Source organism: Gordionus sp. m RMFG-2023, chromosome 1 (genome assembly GCF_954871325.1).
Source record: "Gordionus sp. m RMFG-2023 chromosome 1, tfGorSpeb1-WG-v2, whole genome shotgun sequence".
Classification (NCBI taxonomy): Eukaryota; Metazoa; Nematomorpha; class Gordioida; order Chordodea; family Parachordodidae; genus Gordionus; species Gordionus sp. m RMFG-2023.
In genome coordinates this window covers 63969548-63986308 of record NC_088775.1, presented here as the reverse complement: position 1 = coordinate 63986308, position 16761 = coordinate 63969548, and the positions used below count along the sequence as shown (strand labels likewise).

Genomic DNA, 16761 nt, shown 5'->3' with positions numbered 1-16761 from the left:
TTATATATGTTTTTTTTTATTTATATGGAAGGCTGAGAAAAAAAATAAGTTAATAAAATATTTATTTAACAAAAAAAATAAAGTATTTATAAGAATAAAATAAAAGCTCTGGTATATTATATATAATAAACGAAATATATTAATATAAAAATTAAATATATTAAAAAAAAAAGAAGTAAATTATGTAAACTGTTTAATGCAATGGTCTGCTGATAGTGAGCTTGATCCAATAATAATATATCGTTGTGTACAGCTCAAAATCGATATCATTTGACTAAATCTCGCATCTGCTACAAAAGGTTTGGTCTTAAAAATTGGAGCATAGAGTGAGATAAAATGAAAATAATTTTTCTTTTTATGTTTCTAAAATTAAATAATATATAGTATTGATAATTGTATTAAAATTTACTTCCGATTCGATTTTTAACATGTATTTTGGTCCAATATAAAAATCAATTCCCAAAACAGAATTAAAATAAATAACTGTATTATATTCAATTGCTAATCGATATAATTTGAATACTATAAGAAATTATTAAACGTTTACTTTTAAATTGGTTTTGAACATTTGGAAAGAAAAATTTTTTGCTGAAATTGTGTTTAAGGTTAAATTTTCACCAAAGTTAGCTTAACAATTTTCTTAATAGTCAACATTTGGGCAGATGTTTAAGAATCTCACTTAATTTTATTTCTTCTAATAATTTCCTTTCTACCGACATCATTAAAAAGTCCTGCCCAATATTTGTTCGCAGTCTATTTTTAATTATTTTTAATTTTACTAGGTTCGTTCACAATTTGTGAAAAAGATAAAGTGAGTAGATATTCATATACTATATATAAATTAGTATATCAGATGTATGCATATTATATTGGCATAACGTCTCATATACACATATCATCTCCATTGCAATTTTCTTTAATAGAATATTGAAATCCTTCACTTTCTGACGTGTAATCACAAAATTTCTGTACTCTTCAATGAATAGATTGCTATATATTCTAATGAAATAAATTATTTTCTCTCGCAGTTTATATCTATCTAACTTTGCTAACGAAGAAACAGTTATTAAATGTTGATTTTTCGAAAATCTTTCTGTATAACTAGTTACTATCTGATCAATGATATCGCGAAACACTTCAATTTTGTAAATTTGAAGAGAGTCATTTGGACGTTCATCTGAACATTCTTCAAAACACATCTTCTTTTTACGACGAATTCTACACTGCTGTATTTCAGTTTCCATGCATATGTCATCAGGTATCATCAAATCATCCAAATTTTTATTGATAGATGATCCCATATTTGTAGCTTTCATATGTATTGAGAGGTAATTTACAGAATCAGTAAAATGTCTAAGTTTTTTATTTGTAAATATTGATCGAAGCCCAATTATTTCAAAAATTTTCAAAAAAATTCGTGACCTTAGGAGGGTTTTAAATTTGCATAACCTCTCTAATAAAGTCTTGGCTTCTGAAGTCGTTTTTGCATAAAAAAATTTTTGGTATATATAATGTAAGGCGCCTATTGTAGTATATATTAGAGCATCTTTTTCATTAAACATCCAAAAAATTTCTTTCTCGTGTGCCCGCCATTGTTTCTTTTTGAAGACTTTTTAAATTCTCATTCTTTTATAAAATTTATTATAAAATGTTGCAAGTAATCCAAATAGATTTTTCGCATCGTGATTACCATATGTGTCAAAACACATAAGTTAAGAATGTGGCTATAGCACCAAATATATATACTGTCTGGCACTTTTGATTAATTTGGAGCTTGCAAGCCAACAAATTCACTTCTCATGGTAGCTGCACCATCAAAAGATTTTCCAATTATATTATTTTTAATTTTAGCGCATATTTAGAGAAACAAAAACTTATAAATCAAAAAGTCTTTTATCTGAAGAATTAGTCACTTTAACTACTGCAAAATGTTTTTCTGTAATTTCTCCTTTATAAATATACCGCAAACAAATTATAGCTTGATCATATATGCTTATATCCTAAGTGCTGTCTATCTGTATGCTGAATCTTTTATTTCCTAATTGTTCTTTAATTCGCCTTCTAAGCTTGTATAGAATTGCATCAATAACTTTGCCAACGCTCGTCTTTGATGATAAGGTAATTAAGGAACCTTTTCCTTTGGAATATAATTTCCCTAAGAGTTTAAGTTTTTCCTTTCTTTGTTTGCTTCTTTTAATGACTATTTAAATGATCATTCATGATTGGATCATAATTAGATAGGTGACGTATCAGTTTTAGGAAATTTCCATGTTTAAATTTATATCTTCAAAATTTGATAAAGTTTCATTACAATCCGAACCTCTATATGGCATATTTTGACGCCCTAATACCTTAACAATTTCAAATATATGTTTTATTATATGAGTATCATTTGAAATCTGCTTTTCTTTTCCAGTTATAAGTTTATTATTAACTGAATCTTGTATGCTGTTATCACTGGATGCCTTAAGGTATTCTACTGCTTAGATATGAAAAATTGAATTTTCATGAATTTCAACAACAGAATATATATGTTTATAATTGGTGTACCCTTTTGAAAATGAATTTTCATAACTAGCAAATATAAATGAACAGTAAATATCTATAATTCCATGATTAATTATAGCAACTAAAAGCCAATTTCGTGATACTCTATATTTCATAACTACTCTATAATACAGATGCGATGTATTTAATCCCAGATTCACAGGTTGGATTGGATGTTTTTGTCAAAAGGCAAGTTTTTGTGGAATTGTATTTGAATTTAAATAATAAATTTGATTTAATACGTGAGATCTTTTTCTTTAAGCTAGATATTCGATTAGAATTCAGATGTAGGTATTTGTAATGTAGATAAAGATATAATATAGATAAAGATGAAGTTTCCTTTAAAGTTAGGGATAGAATAGGAATGCTATTATCATTTGAAATAAATGGTATTGGAATATTTTGTGAAATTGTATTATCATAGAAGGTAAAGAAGAATTTGGATTCTCTGAGCATATTTTATATAATTGTAGTAGAGGTTATATCTCTTCTTGTTAATGCTAATTTTTTTAAATTTGTGGTTTGAGTATGAGAAAAATCAGATGTTATATTGGAACATGAACCAAAACTTATAATAGGTGAAGATACTTGTAATAAACATAAAGATAGATGATTTTCTTTAGATGTGCTTTATGTGGATTATGATATGAATTAGAATGTCATTGGAGCAAAAGGAGAGTCTAAAAAAGTTTCAAGAAATGAAGATGTTTTTGATAAGTTTATAGTTGTTATATTGGAAAAAGAAAACTTTTGCTGTTTTCTAAGTTCTTACAAGATTTCAACTTTTGCTGTTTTCTAAGTTCTTACAAGATTTATCATCAAGTTGTATTTTCACTTTTTACTATATATTATATGCATGATAATAAAAAATATAGAATTTATATTTAATAAAATAGCTATCATGGTTATCTATATATTTTTCCTTTATATTTTATTGATCTATGTTAGATAAAATGTTGATGTTTAGTTTGAATAATAAATATATTTTAAGTAGATTCACTCTAGCCCAGAAAAATACTTAAATATTGTGGATTATGTTTGTGAAACAAATATGGCTCATTTTAGTTGGAATTGGGTGGGTGGTATTATAATTTTCTTAATACTTATACTTAATTCTGGGTGCTAGAATAGTTAATTTCATTTTAACTAAGATAAATAAATAAAATGAATATGAAAGGAACTTCATTTTTTAAAAATCCATCTTATCTTATATAAACATATATATTTAATATTTATATAATTATTTTTATGGGGTTTGTTTTTGCTTGTGTTGTTTATTATTTTCATTTTGGTCCATATTCAATAAATGTTTATATTATAATGGACATTCCCATCCAATATTAACACCCAAAAAAATCGTTTCCTAATAATTTTATAAATTTTTTTTTATCAGAAAAAAGAAAAATATGTTTTTTTTGACATGTTCCAATATAGAATTTTAAGGGTAATAAAATTATATATAAGTTGTAACTATCTTAAGTATTTTTTTAAAAAACTGGATTTAATTATTGGGCGATTTGATATAGTGCTCTATAACTTTGATTTTACTTATACAGCATAACTTTCATTCCAAGTTTTGTTCATTTTAGAAATGTCATCCAAAAATCCCGTTTTTTTGCTCGATTTGACATGAAACGACCCATATGGCTGAATTAAACATTTATATTTTTAAAAAATTTTGTTTTGTTTAAATGATTATTCTGTTATTTCTTTTCCCTTTTTAAGATCAGGATGAAGTAATAATAGGCATTAAAAACTCATCCTTATATATAAATTTAGAACATTTTATCAAAATTTATAAGGTATTTTATTATATAGTGTTATTAATTTGAACAACACTTTCATAAATTTTGATAAGTGATATTTATATTTTCTTAGCTATATGTAATCAATTCAATATCTTTGCTCTAAACATTCAGTAATTTCATTATTTTTTAACTATATTTTCTAAGTTAGAATCTTTAAAAGGAATCATATTAAAATAAGAGGATATCAAGTGAAAAAATTTTTTTCCTTAAGCTTTGAGAACATTTCTTTTAACATTTTTTGACAAAATTTTGATTTTTTAAGGGAACCTTTTACTTTTTTCTAATGGGTCAACTTAGAAAGAAATAAGAAAGGAACAGATTTTTCTTTATCTCTATTTCTTTTTGTAGAAAGATAGACAGCGAATTCAATTGGAATTCAGCCTCGTATCTCGTATAATGCATTACCTGAGCCATGCCCAGCACGCTATGAGTGATATTGTGGTTGATTTTGCCGAATCCGATCCCAGGTATTTAAGAGCTGCCGTTTTACACCAAGCCGTTGTACCCGTCGAAATTACAGTGGTAAAATATTTCATGGTTCTTACACGAAATATCTTGTATCTCTCTCTATTTTTACTAAATGAATGAAGATTTAAATCGAGTTTATTTAACAGCTCACCATTATTAAAAATCATGAAATTATGTAATTTATTTTAATTTTTAATTTTAGCCATACCAACTTCCCCCTTTCGTTATGCCATCTGCTAACAATAATATGACTTCTCAACCCCTAAATATTTCGTTAAATTTGAATAACAATTCAAATTCAACAATTGGGCAGGTAAATTTAATGTTATTTCCATGGTTAACTAATTTGTATATGTTTAATAATACTTTAGTGTTTATTCAAAAATGCCTCCAAAAATTTATTTTTTTACATTTATTATTAATAAATAATAACTTTATTAATTTAGCTTATCAGCCAATCAGGTCCCATATCAACATCGAATGTTAATATTGGCGAGGAAATGGGTGCCAGGGACAACTTCAGAATAGTAATTGAGCAAAGAGATGTTGATAACCTTTTTACAGACGATGAAAGTAAATTACGACTAAATAACAGTTAGAGATTATCACTAATTACATTGCATATTTATTAATTGAGATTATTTGTTTTAATATATTATTTTGAATTGATTAATCCATTTCAAAATTTTTTATAGATGAAAACGATATTAATCGGGAAAATGTGACTCAAATGGAAGAAGAATACATAGCCTCATCCATGGCAGATTTTATCAGTAATAGTATCGAACGACAAATTATGTTATTGGACGATAATCAAGGTATTTTATCTTTCATAATATTATGTTTTATCTCTAATTGTAATTATGCATTTGCTTTATAAAAGCAATGTCTCATTGATGGCATTGTGATTCAATTTTTTAAATAATGAGGAAAGAATATCTTTCATGATCTGTTTTCCTTTATTATTCGATTAATATTCATTTTAAAGTTTAAATGGCCGTCATATTTATTATATTATTTTTTAAGCAGCTTGCCAAATTTTATTAGTTTATTCCCTTATCATAGCATAGCATGGATACCACCATTGAGCATAATTTTTTTTGTGTATATTTACTATCCCCTACTAATATAGACGCAGGTCAGTATAAATTTTTAAAAAAATTTACATTTTATTTTTTTAAAACAAGATGCCACATTGAGAACTCAATCAGATGGAATGAGCAGTGAACATGTTATACCTTCTTCCCTTCCCAGTCAACCCTTGCCACTTACTCAATTTGGCATTTCATCACTACCGCTAGAAACAAATAATCAACCTCACAGGATCATTATTATTGGGACTAATTCCTTGACAACTCAACCAATGGAGCAGCCAGGTTCTACTCTTGCGACACCTAATATAGGTTTAAAAAAATGCTTTTTGAAAGGGTTAGTTGTTTTTAATAATGAAATTTTTTTCATTGAAGTATCTCTTCCATCCCATTCCTGAGTTACTAGCTTTTATTTTTGTTGTGTTTATTAAATATCTCTTATAATACTACTTCTTTTAAAGCCTCCACATTGTTTGTCACATTTTGTCTTCTTTGTCCATCTTAAATCTTTATTTTGTTTTACAGGAGTTGTAAATTATAAAACAAAGATTGCTACATTTTTTTTCACTTAAAACTGTATTATTCCTTATTTTGTTTTATGCTATTTGTAAATTATAAACAAAGCTTTTTTTTATATTTTATTTACTTGAAACTGGTCCTAGCCAGTTTTAAGGATGGCCAATATGTATAAAATCTTTATAAAAATACGTCGATGGATTTTTATTGTCAACAAAATTTTTAGTATATGAAGAGTAAGATATGTAGTCGCAATCATTAAGCTATTATGAATTTATTTTTATATAGTTTTTTTTGCCGAATTTAATTGTACATAATTCTCGGTTGTTTTGGATTAAAGCTAAAATTCTAGGTTCAATAAATTCTCAATTTTTCCACCTCCAATTTGTACTATGACCAAAATGCTCGAAAAGTCCGGTCCCCCAGTCCCTATCTCTGCTGTCGATCCCACCCTCTTCCAGATAATTGAATAGTCAACGATCGTGGCTCCAACTATTCCACTGGCTCCCACCGTGGAGCTCGAACCCACGACCCTAGATCTCTTCCTCGTCACAATTTGGAGCCATAATTTAATCATCTGAAAGTGGCCGAGTAATTACTTCCAATAACTTCAAAAATTTAAAAATAACTCAAACGTGGGAAATAGCTGAAACACTAAACAAAAACCATTTTATGAACAAAACTTACCAGAGCCACAATAATGCATCTTTACGGTATACACATACACAACACTAGTGTTGTTAAACGGCTTGTTTTGAGCCGATTTTTATAAACGGCTAACTCAATATTTCATCCAGGTCCGAAGATTTTGCTCATAGAAGGAACAAAGGTCTTGACATATATTGACAAAATCTCGAGGCTTAGACAATGTTTTTTGAGTTAGCCGTTTTAAAAAATCGGCTCAAAACGAGCCGTTTAACAACACTACACAACACCCACCGCAAACAAAAATTCTTTCCACACCCACACCTAAATTTCAACTTAATAGTAATCCCACCTGTTACAAATGTGGGAATCGATAACATTACCAAATCAATTTCTCAAATATACAAGCATACAACAACACAACCCCATCATATTACAATTCACCATAAATAAATCTGAAACCACCTTACCAAGCAGATAACCTGGAACCAAGTGAGAGCAGGAGAAACCCGCCAGATTGCTTGACCCCACCCCAGGGTAGCAAAATGTAAGTGGGGAGAGTGGTGTTATCTAAGAGACTTTTTTTATATTCCGTACATTTTTTTAAAAAAATTAAACTAACTTAGGATTTAAATCTGCTCTAACCTGGCTTTATTTTATTTAAGTTGTTTTATGTGTCTATGTAAATTGACTTATGACAAAAGTCCGCTCTAACCTGGTGTCGCTGCGTATGCCGTTCATTTTATGTTTGAAGTTTTGTGGTCTAAGTAAAATAACTTAGGACTAAACTCTGCACTAACCCAGTGGTGCATTGAAGGCCGTTCGTATTTTACATTTTAAAATTAATCAAAACGTAAATCCGCTCTGACCCGACAGTGCGGTGAAGGTCGTTCATATTTTACTTTTTAATTTAATGAGGACGTTAATCCACCCTTACCCAGCAGTGCGGCGTAGGCTGGTTTATTTTTTTTTTGGTTTAATTGAAATAACTTAAGACTAAAATCCCTTCTAACCCTTGCCGTTTTATTTAAAAAAATTTTAAGCTTTGAATCCGCTCTGATCTGGCGATGAGGCGGTGTCAGTATTTAAGCGAGGAGGAATGTTGTGTTTATTACAATAAAAAATCTCTTATAATTAGACCTGTGTACTGGCCGGCCGTTTGCTGGCCGCCGACCTTTTTTGTTATGCCAAAAACGCCGCCGTTTTAGAAAATCACGCCGCATATTTTATATCTTTTTATTCTAATAATTGGTCAACATCCCTGTTGTAATTTTTTTAATGTCAATCAGGATTTTGTTGAATTTTTATTTTCACTATTTTAAAATCATAATTATATCGACGTTATTATAGAATTCAATCAATCAAAAATTTAAAATTATAAAAGTTACCATAATTTTGCATATTTTTAAAATGGATGCATCTACATTTAATAATTCTATAAAAAGTATCCTAACTCTGGAAAATAAAAAATCCATAGTCTGAAATTTTTTTGGTTATTTACACTTAAAAAAGGGTTATAAAACAATTCACATAAATTCTCACAAATTTTACTGCAATTGTTGCTTAGAAAAGGCTATTGGAGACGATGATGATATAAATAAATATATTTTTTGTAAAATATAATCTAGCTATAAAATTCAAAACTTTTCAATAAACATTAGCACAGGAAATTTATTAAAACACTTGACTTCTGAGCATAATATTAAAGCAGATAATCGCAAGATTTAAAAAAATATATATCCAAACCAAAATTCCAGGCAAATTCTAAAACCATAACCTCTAAAAAATGGCTTCTAGTAAGTAATTATGTGTTATTATGTTATGACTTATTTCCTTTTCATTCAATTGATAATATAGGAATGTAAGATTTTTGAAGGTATCAAATTTATAGATATATTATCTATTTTAATAATAGATCTACCTTTATGTCTCTTTTGTTCTATTGAAATAACATTGGCTACTGATTTACAATAGTTGAATTTTATAGCCATGCTAACAATATTATTACACATAGACATATATGATTTAAATAATATTGGATAATTGCATATTCATTTGTTTCAATCATCTCTGTTTTGTGTAGCTTTGCAACCCAAAATAAATTTTTAACAAATTTATTTCTTCTTGATAAATTCTCCCTAATTTGTTGTCTAATATAATAAAGATATAATGATTTTCTGTTATAAATTTCAAAATACTTATTAGAAATATAAAGTTATCAATTCTGATTTGCCAGACAGGACAACACTAATCCGTACTGCTCTAAATGATGTTTACCTATCAATGAAAGCACATGTACAAGAACAAATTAACTTAGGGCCAAAATTTTGTTCGATTACATTTGATATGTGGACAGATCAATACAGAAGATACACTTCATTTAATAAATGATAATTTTGGAATGATTTACTTTTATATAACTCAAAAACACACAACAGAGACTATTCTAACTGAGATTGATAAAATAGAAGAGGAATTTAATTTAAAAAAAAAATACAAATGGTCACAGATGCTGGGCCTAATGTTAGAAAAGGTGTTTGATTAGGTGAATATGAACCCCACTTATGTTTGGGTCATGGTTTTCACAATCTGGTTACAGTAGATGGTATTAAAAAGGTACCCTTTGTTGAAAAAAGATTTAACATCAGACATGTTAGATCTTGACAGCACTGATCCATACCCGGATACCCGTTTTATAGTTGGCAATTCCAATGATAATAATAACAATAATTCCACGCATATGAAAACCTTAAAATTAAATGTCCCAACACGTTGGCATAGTATATTAATTATGCTAGAAAGCATATTTGGATTAAATAAGAATTTAATTAATAATGTTTTGAAAAGAATTGGGAAGCACTTTCTCTAATTATCAAACTATGAATCTGATCTGGTAGAAGAACTATTATCATTTCTTTCAAAATCTAAAGAAACTGTCGAATTTCTTTCAGTACAAAAGGGGTCTACTTTAAACTTGGCGCTACTTTTTAAAGTGAAATTGTAACACATTTAATAGTAAATGATATTGATATTTCTGAAATAATTTCACTTAAAGAAAATATGCTAAAAATATTGCCTTACGATTTCCGGTTTGTAATCTGCAAGTAATAATATATAAGTATATTCTTTTATTTTTTATTCAAAATTATCTAGGTATTAGCTTCTCTTTTATATCCAAGATTACAAAAATTGACAATTGTGTCAAAGTATTTAATAGAGCAAAATTGCTCAGCTTCAGAATTTATAATAAAACATTTTAAACATATAGAGAATGATGATAATCAGGTAGTAAATATAGCTAATGTGGATCAAGTGGAATTATTAAATTCAAGTTATTTGATAAAATTAGCAAATAAACATTTAACAAATATAAATTATGATTCCAAGTTAGGTGACTGAACAAGAATGCCACAGTTTTCTTGGAAAACGACATTTACAAGATGTGGACGTTCTAAAATTTTGGTGAGAAAAGAAGAGTGAACTTCCCAATCTTTAGGCTCGCCAAAAAGTTCTTTGCGTTCCGGCGACCAGCACACATAATGAAAGAGTTTTCTCAACCGCTGGATTGACGTTAAATTCAAGGAGATCATCATTATGTCCCGAAAATTTAAATAAAATAATTTTTAAACATGATAATTATAAAATTACGAAAGCATTTTGGATTTATGAGTTTTCTATTAAAAAAATTAAAAAATATGCCGAAATATATACAGATGTGTATCTGTATATTTGTTTTTTTTTAAAAAAAATGTGTTATAAAAATTTATAATTGCGCCGATTTACCCCGATTTTGTTGACGGCGGCTAAAATCGGCGTGCCGCCGACCGTCGATTAGATTTTTGAAAATTGCGCCGGCCGCCGATTGTTTCGTCGGCGCATAGGTCTACTTATAATACTACTTCTTTTAAGCCTCCCCACATTATTTTCACATTTTGTCCCCTTTGTTCATCATAAATCTTTATTTTGTTTTACACGATTTATAAATTAAAAAAATAGATTTGTATATTTTTTTTCACTTAAAACGGTATTATTCTTTATTTTGTTTTACACGATATGTAAATTATAAACAAAGCTTATTTTTATATTTTATTCACTTGAAACTAGTCGTAGTCAGTTTTAAGGATGGCCAATATGTGAAAATCTAAAAATACGTCGATGGATTTTTTTTTATCAACAAAATATTTAGTATATAAGAAGTGTAAAATATGTAATCGTGATCATTAAGCAATTATGATTTTATTTTGTATAATGTTTTTTATCGTCTCGAATTGAATTATAATATTCTCGTTTGTTTTTGGATTACGGCTACTATTCTAGATTCAATAAATTCGCAATTTTTCCACATAAACTCCAGTGTGTACTATGACCAAAATGCCCTCAAAGTTCGGTCCCCCAGTCCCTCTTTCTGACAATCCCGGACCATCGAACGCCGTCTACCCCCCCCCCTCCCCGATGGTTGAACAGCTAACGATCGTGGCTCTAACTATTCCACAAGGCCTAAATAAATTTTATTAAATAGACAAAAAGAAAGAACGACATACACCGCACCGCTGAATTAGAACGTATTTAATTCCTACCTTAATTATGTAAAAAAAACGGTCTTCGCTGTACCGCTGGTTCAGGGGCAGATTTATGTCCTCATTAAATTTAAATGTATATACGAACTGCATTGACCGCACCGCTGGGTTAAAGTGGAGTTTAGTCCAGTTATTTACTTAGACAAACAAAATATCAATCAAAAAAGAAAGGCATAAGCCACACCACTGGGTTAGAGCGGATTTTAGTCCTAAGTTAATTCAATTAGACAAAAAATGACCAGGCCTACACCTCACTGCTGGGTTAAGGCGGATTCATGGTCCTTTATTACTCTATATGGACCCCCCCCCAAAAAGGCATGTGTCGCACCGCTGGGTAATAGCGCATTTATATTCCTAGGATAATTTTAATTTTACAAAAAAAATCTGGTTTCTTTAAAAATACAGCTCTCCTCCCCCTTAAGCTCTGCTACCCCAAAAGGGGGTCCAAACTGTCTTGCGGATTGCTCTTCATACTTTATCGGTTCTGTTCGTTGGGAGATGCTACGGCTCGCCCCTAAGGTCGGGGATCTGAGAATTCTTTTGGCCTTCCGTAGAACTTTGCATGGAGTTGTGGGGTTCGGGTGGCCTTTTATTTTGATCTTCGACAGCCTTGGGACGATCGGAGGATCGTCTGCGGGGGTCTTGATGGCGGAATCCTCCCGTGCTTCTCATTTTTCCTGACTTTTCAGAATCCCGACGGGGTCATATATCTCGGCGATGGTGCCGTTATTTTTGTAGTATCCACTAAACGACGGATACCTGAACATCTATTATGATTTCTTTTTTTTATCTTGAATTGGGAACTTTTGGACCTTTGCTTAGGTCGGCAAGAATTGGGGAGTGGGTGGGACTGCATACTGATTTCTCTTGGAGGATGTCTAATGGACGCCGTATTTCGCGTCATAGATACATTACTGGTGTTTGTTTTGTGGCAGGCTGTGTACTGTTTCTATTCGCTATTAGAAAGTTGGTCAGCTGCATTTGAATTATCCTTTTATGGCTTTTTTAAAAGTTCGTACGAATCGCTCTGCTATTACATTACTTTTATGAGGAATATGTTGGGATGCAAATATGTGTTATTTCACAGAGGTCACAAAGTCATGCGAGATCAACATGTACAATTTCTCCAACAATGTGGGCCACTTGCCAGTTATAGAATAGTATCAATGAGAAGTTTTCCTTGACTTGTTTACAATGGTCGCACGTTTCGCTGATTTTTGTGATATCCCTTATTAATTAGGGCCACCAGACATACTTCCTAACTGTTTCTTTTCGTACAATTCCCGGGTGTACACTGAGTGAATTTCTTGCAATATCGCAGGTCGTAAGGTTTTAGGAATGATTAATGGTTCCCCAGACAATTATCTCTCCGTCTATCAACAATTCATTCTTTATCGAAATTTTTGTAATTCGGTGGTTGTTATCTTTGGGGGCCAGCCGTTTGATATGTTTTCTTTGATTTGTAATAGTTTTGGGTCTTGCATGGTTATGGATTCTATTTTGTCTCAAGTAAAGGGTAGGTCTTTAATTTGGTTTTCGGTATCCTTTTGGTTCTATTTTGGGGAGCGATAGTCGGGACAGTGCGTCGCATTCATATTTGATGCTCCCGTTTTGTAATAGATGTTGAAATTGAACCAAGATAACGTACTCCCCATCGTTTCAACCTTGCGTAAGTCATAGTTAGGATCCAAATTTGCTTTCCATACATGGCTAATAGCGGTTTATGATAAATTGTCTTCCTAGATCTTAACGGCAAAAACTATGGTTAAGGCTTCTTTCTTCACGTTTGTATAGTTGATTTTGGACTTGGATAAGGTTCGAGAAGCATAGGCTATTTGTTTCTCGATTTATATATCCCATAGATGTGATAGAACGGCTCCTATCCCATAAGTGGAAGCATCACAGATAGGGGTCGGTTGATTTCGAGATTGTAATTGCATAAAATTTGGGGCAGTAAAGTCTTGATAGTTGAAGCTGTTCGACGTGGTCTGGTCCCAGTTGAAATTTACCCCTTGGTGTAATAGATCATATAGCAGTTTTGCTATGATAGACATTTGCGTTATAAATTTTGTGTAGTATGTAACGAGTCCAATGAAGGATCGTACTTCATGGACGTTTTTTGGAACGGGACAGTTTTTGATTGTTCTGTCCTTTTAGGACTAGGGGTATACCCGTCTGCATTCCCCTCCCCAATGGTTGAATAGATCGTGTCTCCAACTATAAATTGGCAGTATTCTTATATATTTTCTAACAAATTATTCTATCTTGTATAGGAATTCAACAAAACCATAACTTACCTCATATAGTTCAATCACCCACCACTAACCAATCATGGTCTCACAATGTAGCTGGCGCAGTGCAAGGAATCATATCTTCAATTATGACAAATTTAAACGGTTCAACTTCAAATATGATTCCCAATGACATAACCAACAGTTCGGTGGAAACTAGTGGTAATCAACCTCTGAGACGGTCTTTATCATTAGGTATTTTATTGTTTTTGCCAAATTTAAAATAAAAACAGGGGCGTTTATAAACTGGAAATTTTGTTAATAATAATTATTCTCAAGTAAAAAATAAATCTAATAACACTAAAAAATCCAAAACCTTGATCTATCATTATTTATTTTAAATGAATGTGCAACAAAAATAATTGTTTATTGAAATATACATCTACAATGAACAATAATATCCATTAATTAGATTGTATTATGATATGGTAAATTTTAAAAAAATTGAATTTTTTTATATTATTTAAAAATATAACAAATTTATAAATTTTAAAAAAATTGAATTTTTTTATATTATTTAAAAATATAACTAATATATTTAAGTGTATTATATAATTATATTTTTCGCTATGGGTAAGAAGCCAAGTGATATTTGTAATTATGAACATAAAAAATAATTTAAAAATATAATGGGACGTGTATTAAATAAATTTATTCATCTATAATAGGCAATAGATCCAACCGTAGAGTCCTTAATTTTGTTGGCAACAATACCAACATTGGTTCTAGCACGAATTCTTTTCCCGAAAATTTTACGCTAACAAATGGAATGACGTACACTTTGGCACCTGGCACTCAAAGTATTTTATACTATTTATTCAGCCTAACTAATGTATTATTTAAGATAACGCCAGACGGATACCTTTAAGTCTCAACAATAATTCGCCTAATATCAACAGGCTAACCACTTCAGCTTTAACTTATCAAGCCCCCAGATTGGGTAGTACTAGAAGGAGAACAGCCACTAGAGCCAATTATATTCCAAATATTAGACCCATGCACGAAGCTAGTTCATCTCTGTTTCCTTCTTTCAACAATAATAATATTTTGTTTAATCACAATGATCCCTTACTGCCTTGCTATTCTCATCATTTCGTCAATTTGCAGGTTTATTTTAATAAAAAGATTTGTATTTATTGTTATCATTCGGATACTTTTCTAATAAACATCTTCGTTTAATGACCGTTTACCGAGGTAAGCCAGTTTCCCTCCTGATTACCTTTCTCCATTTTTTACGTTCCTGGGCATCGCCATTTGTAAGACCCATTTTTCTCCATCACCACCCAATCGCTTCTATTCCCTCCCTCAGAGATGCCCTACATATCCATCTAAATCATAGATTGTACAGCTCCTCGCACAGCTTATGTAAACTTTTTTAGCTTCATAGAAACTGTTTTATTTATAATAGAAAACATCTCTTGGAACTTATTCCATGTATATCTTGACCCTTGCAACAACAGCAAAATCAACACGTTCATCTGTGCTTAGCATGTATCTAATAACAAACTTTCTCTCCTTCAAAGTTGATTCATTCAAAATCCAATCCAACCTTAACTACGTTATCATCATATACTTCTTTCACATACATTCTACATATAAATATCAAGCCACCTATTTAAACTACCTTTCTCACTAATACATCAGATTATGAATTTTTTGTAGAAGACACATTAAACTGAATTTTTAGTCACTCCTTTCCCATAAGGCCAGGTGCAAGATTTCTTCTTCTGTAAGTTCCAACACCAATTATCAACCTCTGTTTTTTTGTATTTATTTTTAATCCCCTTGCTCTCTTAGCTATCTTTCATTCAAGGATTGTCCATACTAGGATAAATAATAACAGGCTCGGAACGGATCCTTGATCTAGTCCTACCTTTAAAACATTCACAATCCATCGTCCATCTGGACATTAGTTTGTTCCACATACATTGCTATCACTGCCGTAACTAGTTATTCTTCTTCACCTTGTTTTTCAACGTCCATATAATAACCTCATGCTGCATCCTGTCAAATACCCTACAAAACGCATAATATAGTTTTTTTCCCCTTCGTTAGATACTTTTTTTGTATTTATCTCATTACACAAAAATTACTCTGGTATAAATCCAAACTACAGTTCATCGAATTTCATTAGTTCCCTTATTCGTTTATCTAACACTGTCCCTAATTTCGTAATGCTCCAAGAGTTTAATACTTTACCCACTATTTAAAATCACATGTTCCATTTTATTCCGGGATAATTACACTTCTTCGCCAGAATAGTTCATTGTCTAACTATTAAATTGAATTAATTCGTAAGCCATTTATCCCAAGTCGTCATAACCTTCATTGATGTTACCCCTTTTGTTGAACTTACTGCTATCCCTTTGTCTTATCTTCAACGCTTTCTTTCTTAGCTTTATTATCCCATTCATTCTCTTCATTCAATAGTTTTGGCACATGAGTCTTTCAAATATTCTTAATTCCTTTGCTATCAATAACCGTTTTTACTTCCATATTTTTCAGACTTTAATACCTACCTCATTCTATCTATTTTTTCACCATCTGCCTTGTAATCCAGTACATAATCCCTCTTCCTATCGCGTATTCCAGCTCTTTTCGCAAAAATCTTTCTGTGCATGATATTAATTTCTTGGTATTTCACTTTGTTTCATAGTTTCTCACTTCCCATTTTACTATCATGCATATTTGTAACATTTTTGTTTCTTATATATAGTTTTTTCTACTTCTAAATGGTACCACCATGCCTTCTTGTGTCTAGGCGGCCCTTTTGTCCCGTATAAATACGCAGTTGCCTTTAACCAGACCTATTCCATAG

At 30.6% G+C, this 16761-nt stretch overlaps 1 protein-coding gene across 2 annotated transcripts in view; it reads left to right on the top strand.

Annotated features, from left to right (window-relative positions):
* LOC135922794 (uncharacterized) overlaps positions 1-16761 on the top strand; it is a 69577-nt gene that overhangs the window by 9264 nt on the left and 43552 nt on the right. Inside the window, exons 8-15 of one of the 2 annotated variants that reach the window (XM_065457271.1) lie at positions 4704-4877; positions 5026-5136; positions 5270-5396; positions 5519-5641; positions 6011-6199; positions 13926-14138; positions 14612-14743; positions 14788-15050. In XM_065457271.1, coding sequence (XP_065313343.1) covers positions 4704-4877; positions 5026-5136; positions 5270-5396; positions 5519-5641; positions 6011-6199; positions 13926-14138; positions 14612-14743; positions 14788-15050 — 1332 coding nt within the window. Of the gene's footprint in view, positions 1-4703; positions 4878-5025; positions 5137-5269; positions 5397-5518; positions 5642-6010; positions 6227-13925; positions 14139-14611; positions 14744-14787; positions 15051-16761 lie in introns of both variants that reach the window. The other variant, XM_065457270.1, reaches the window with a different exon arrangement.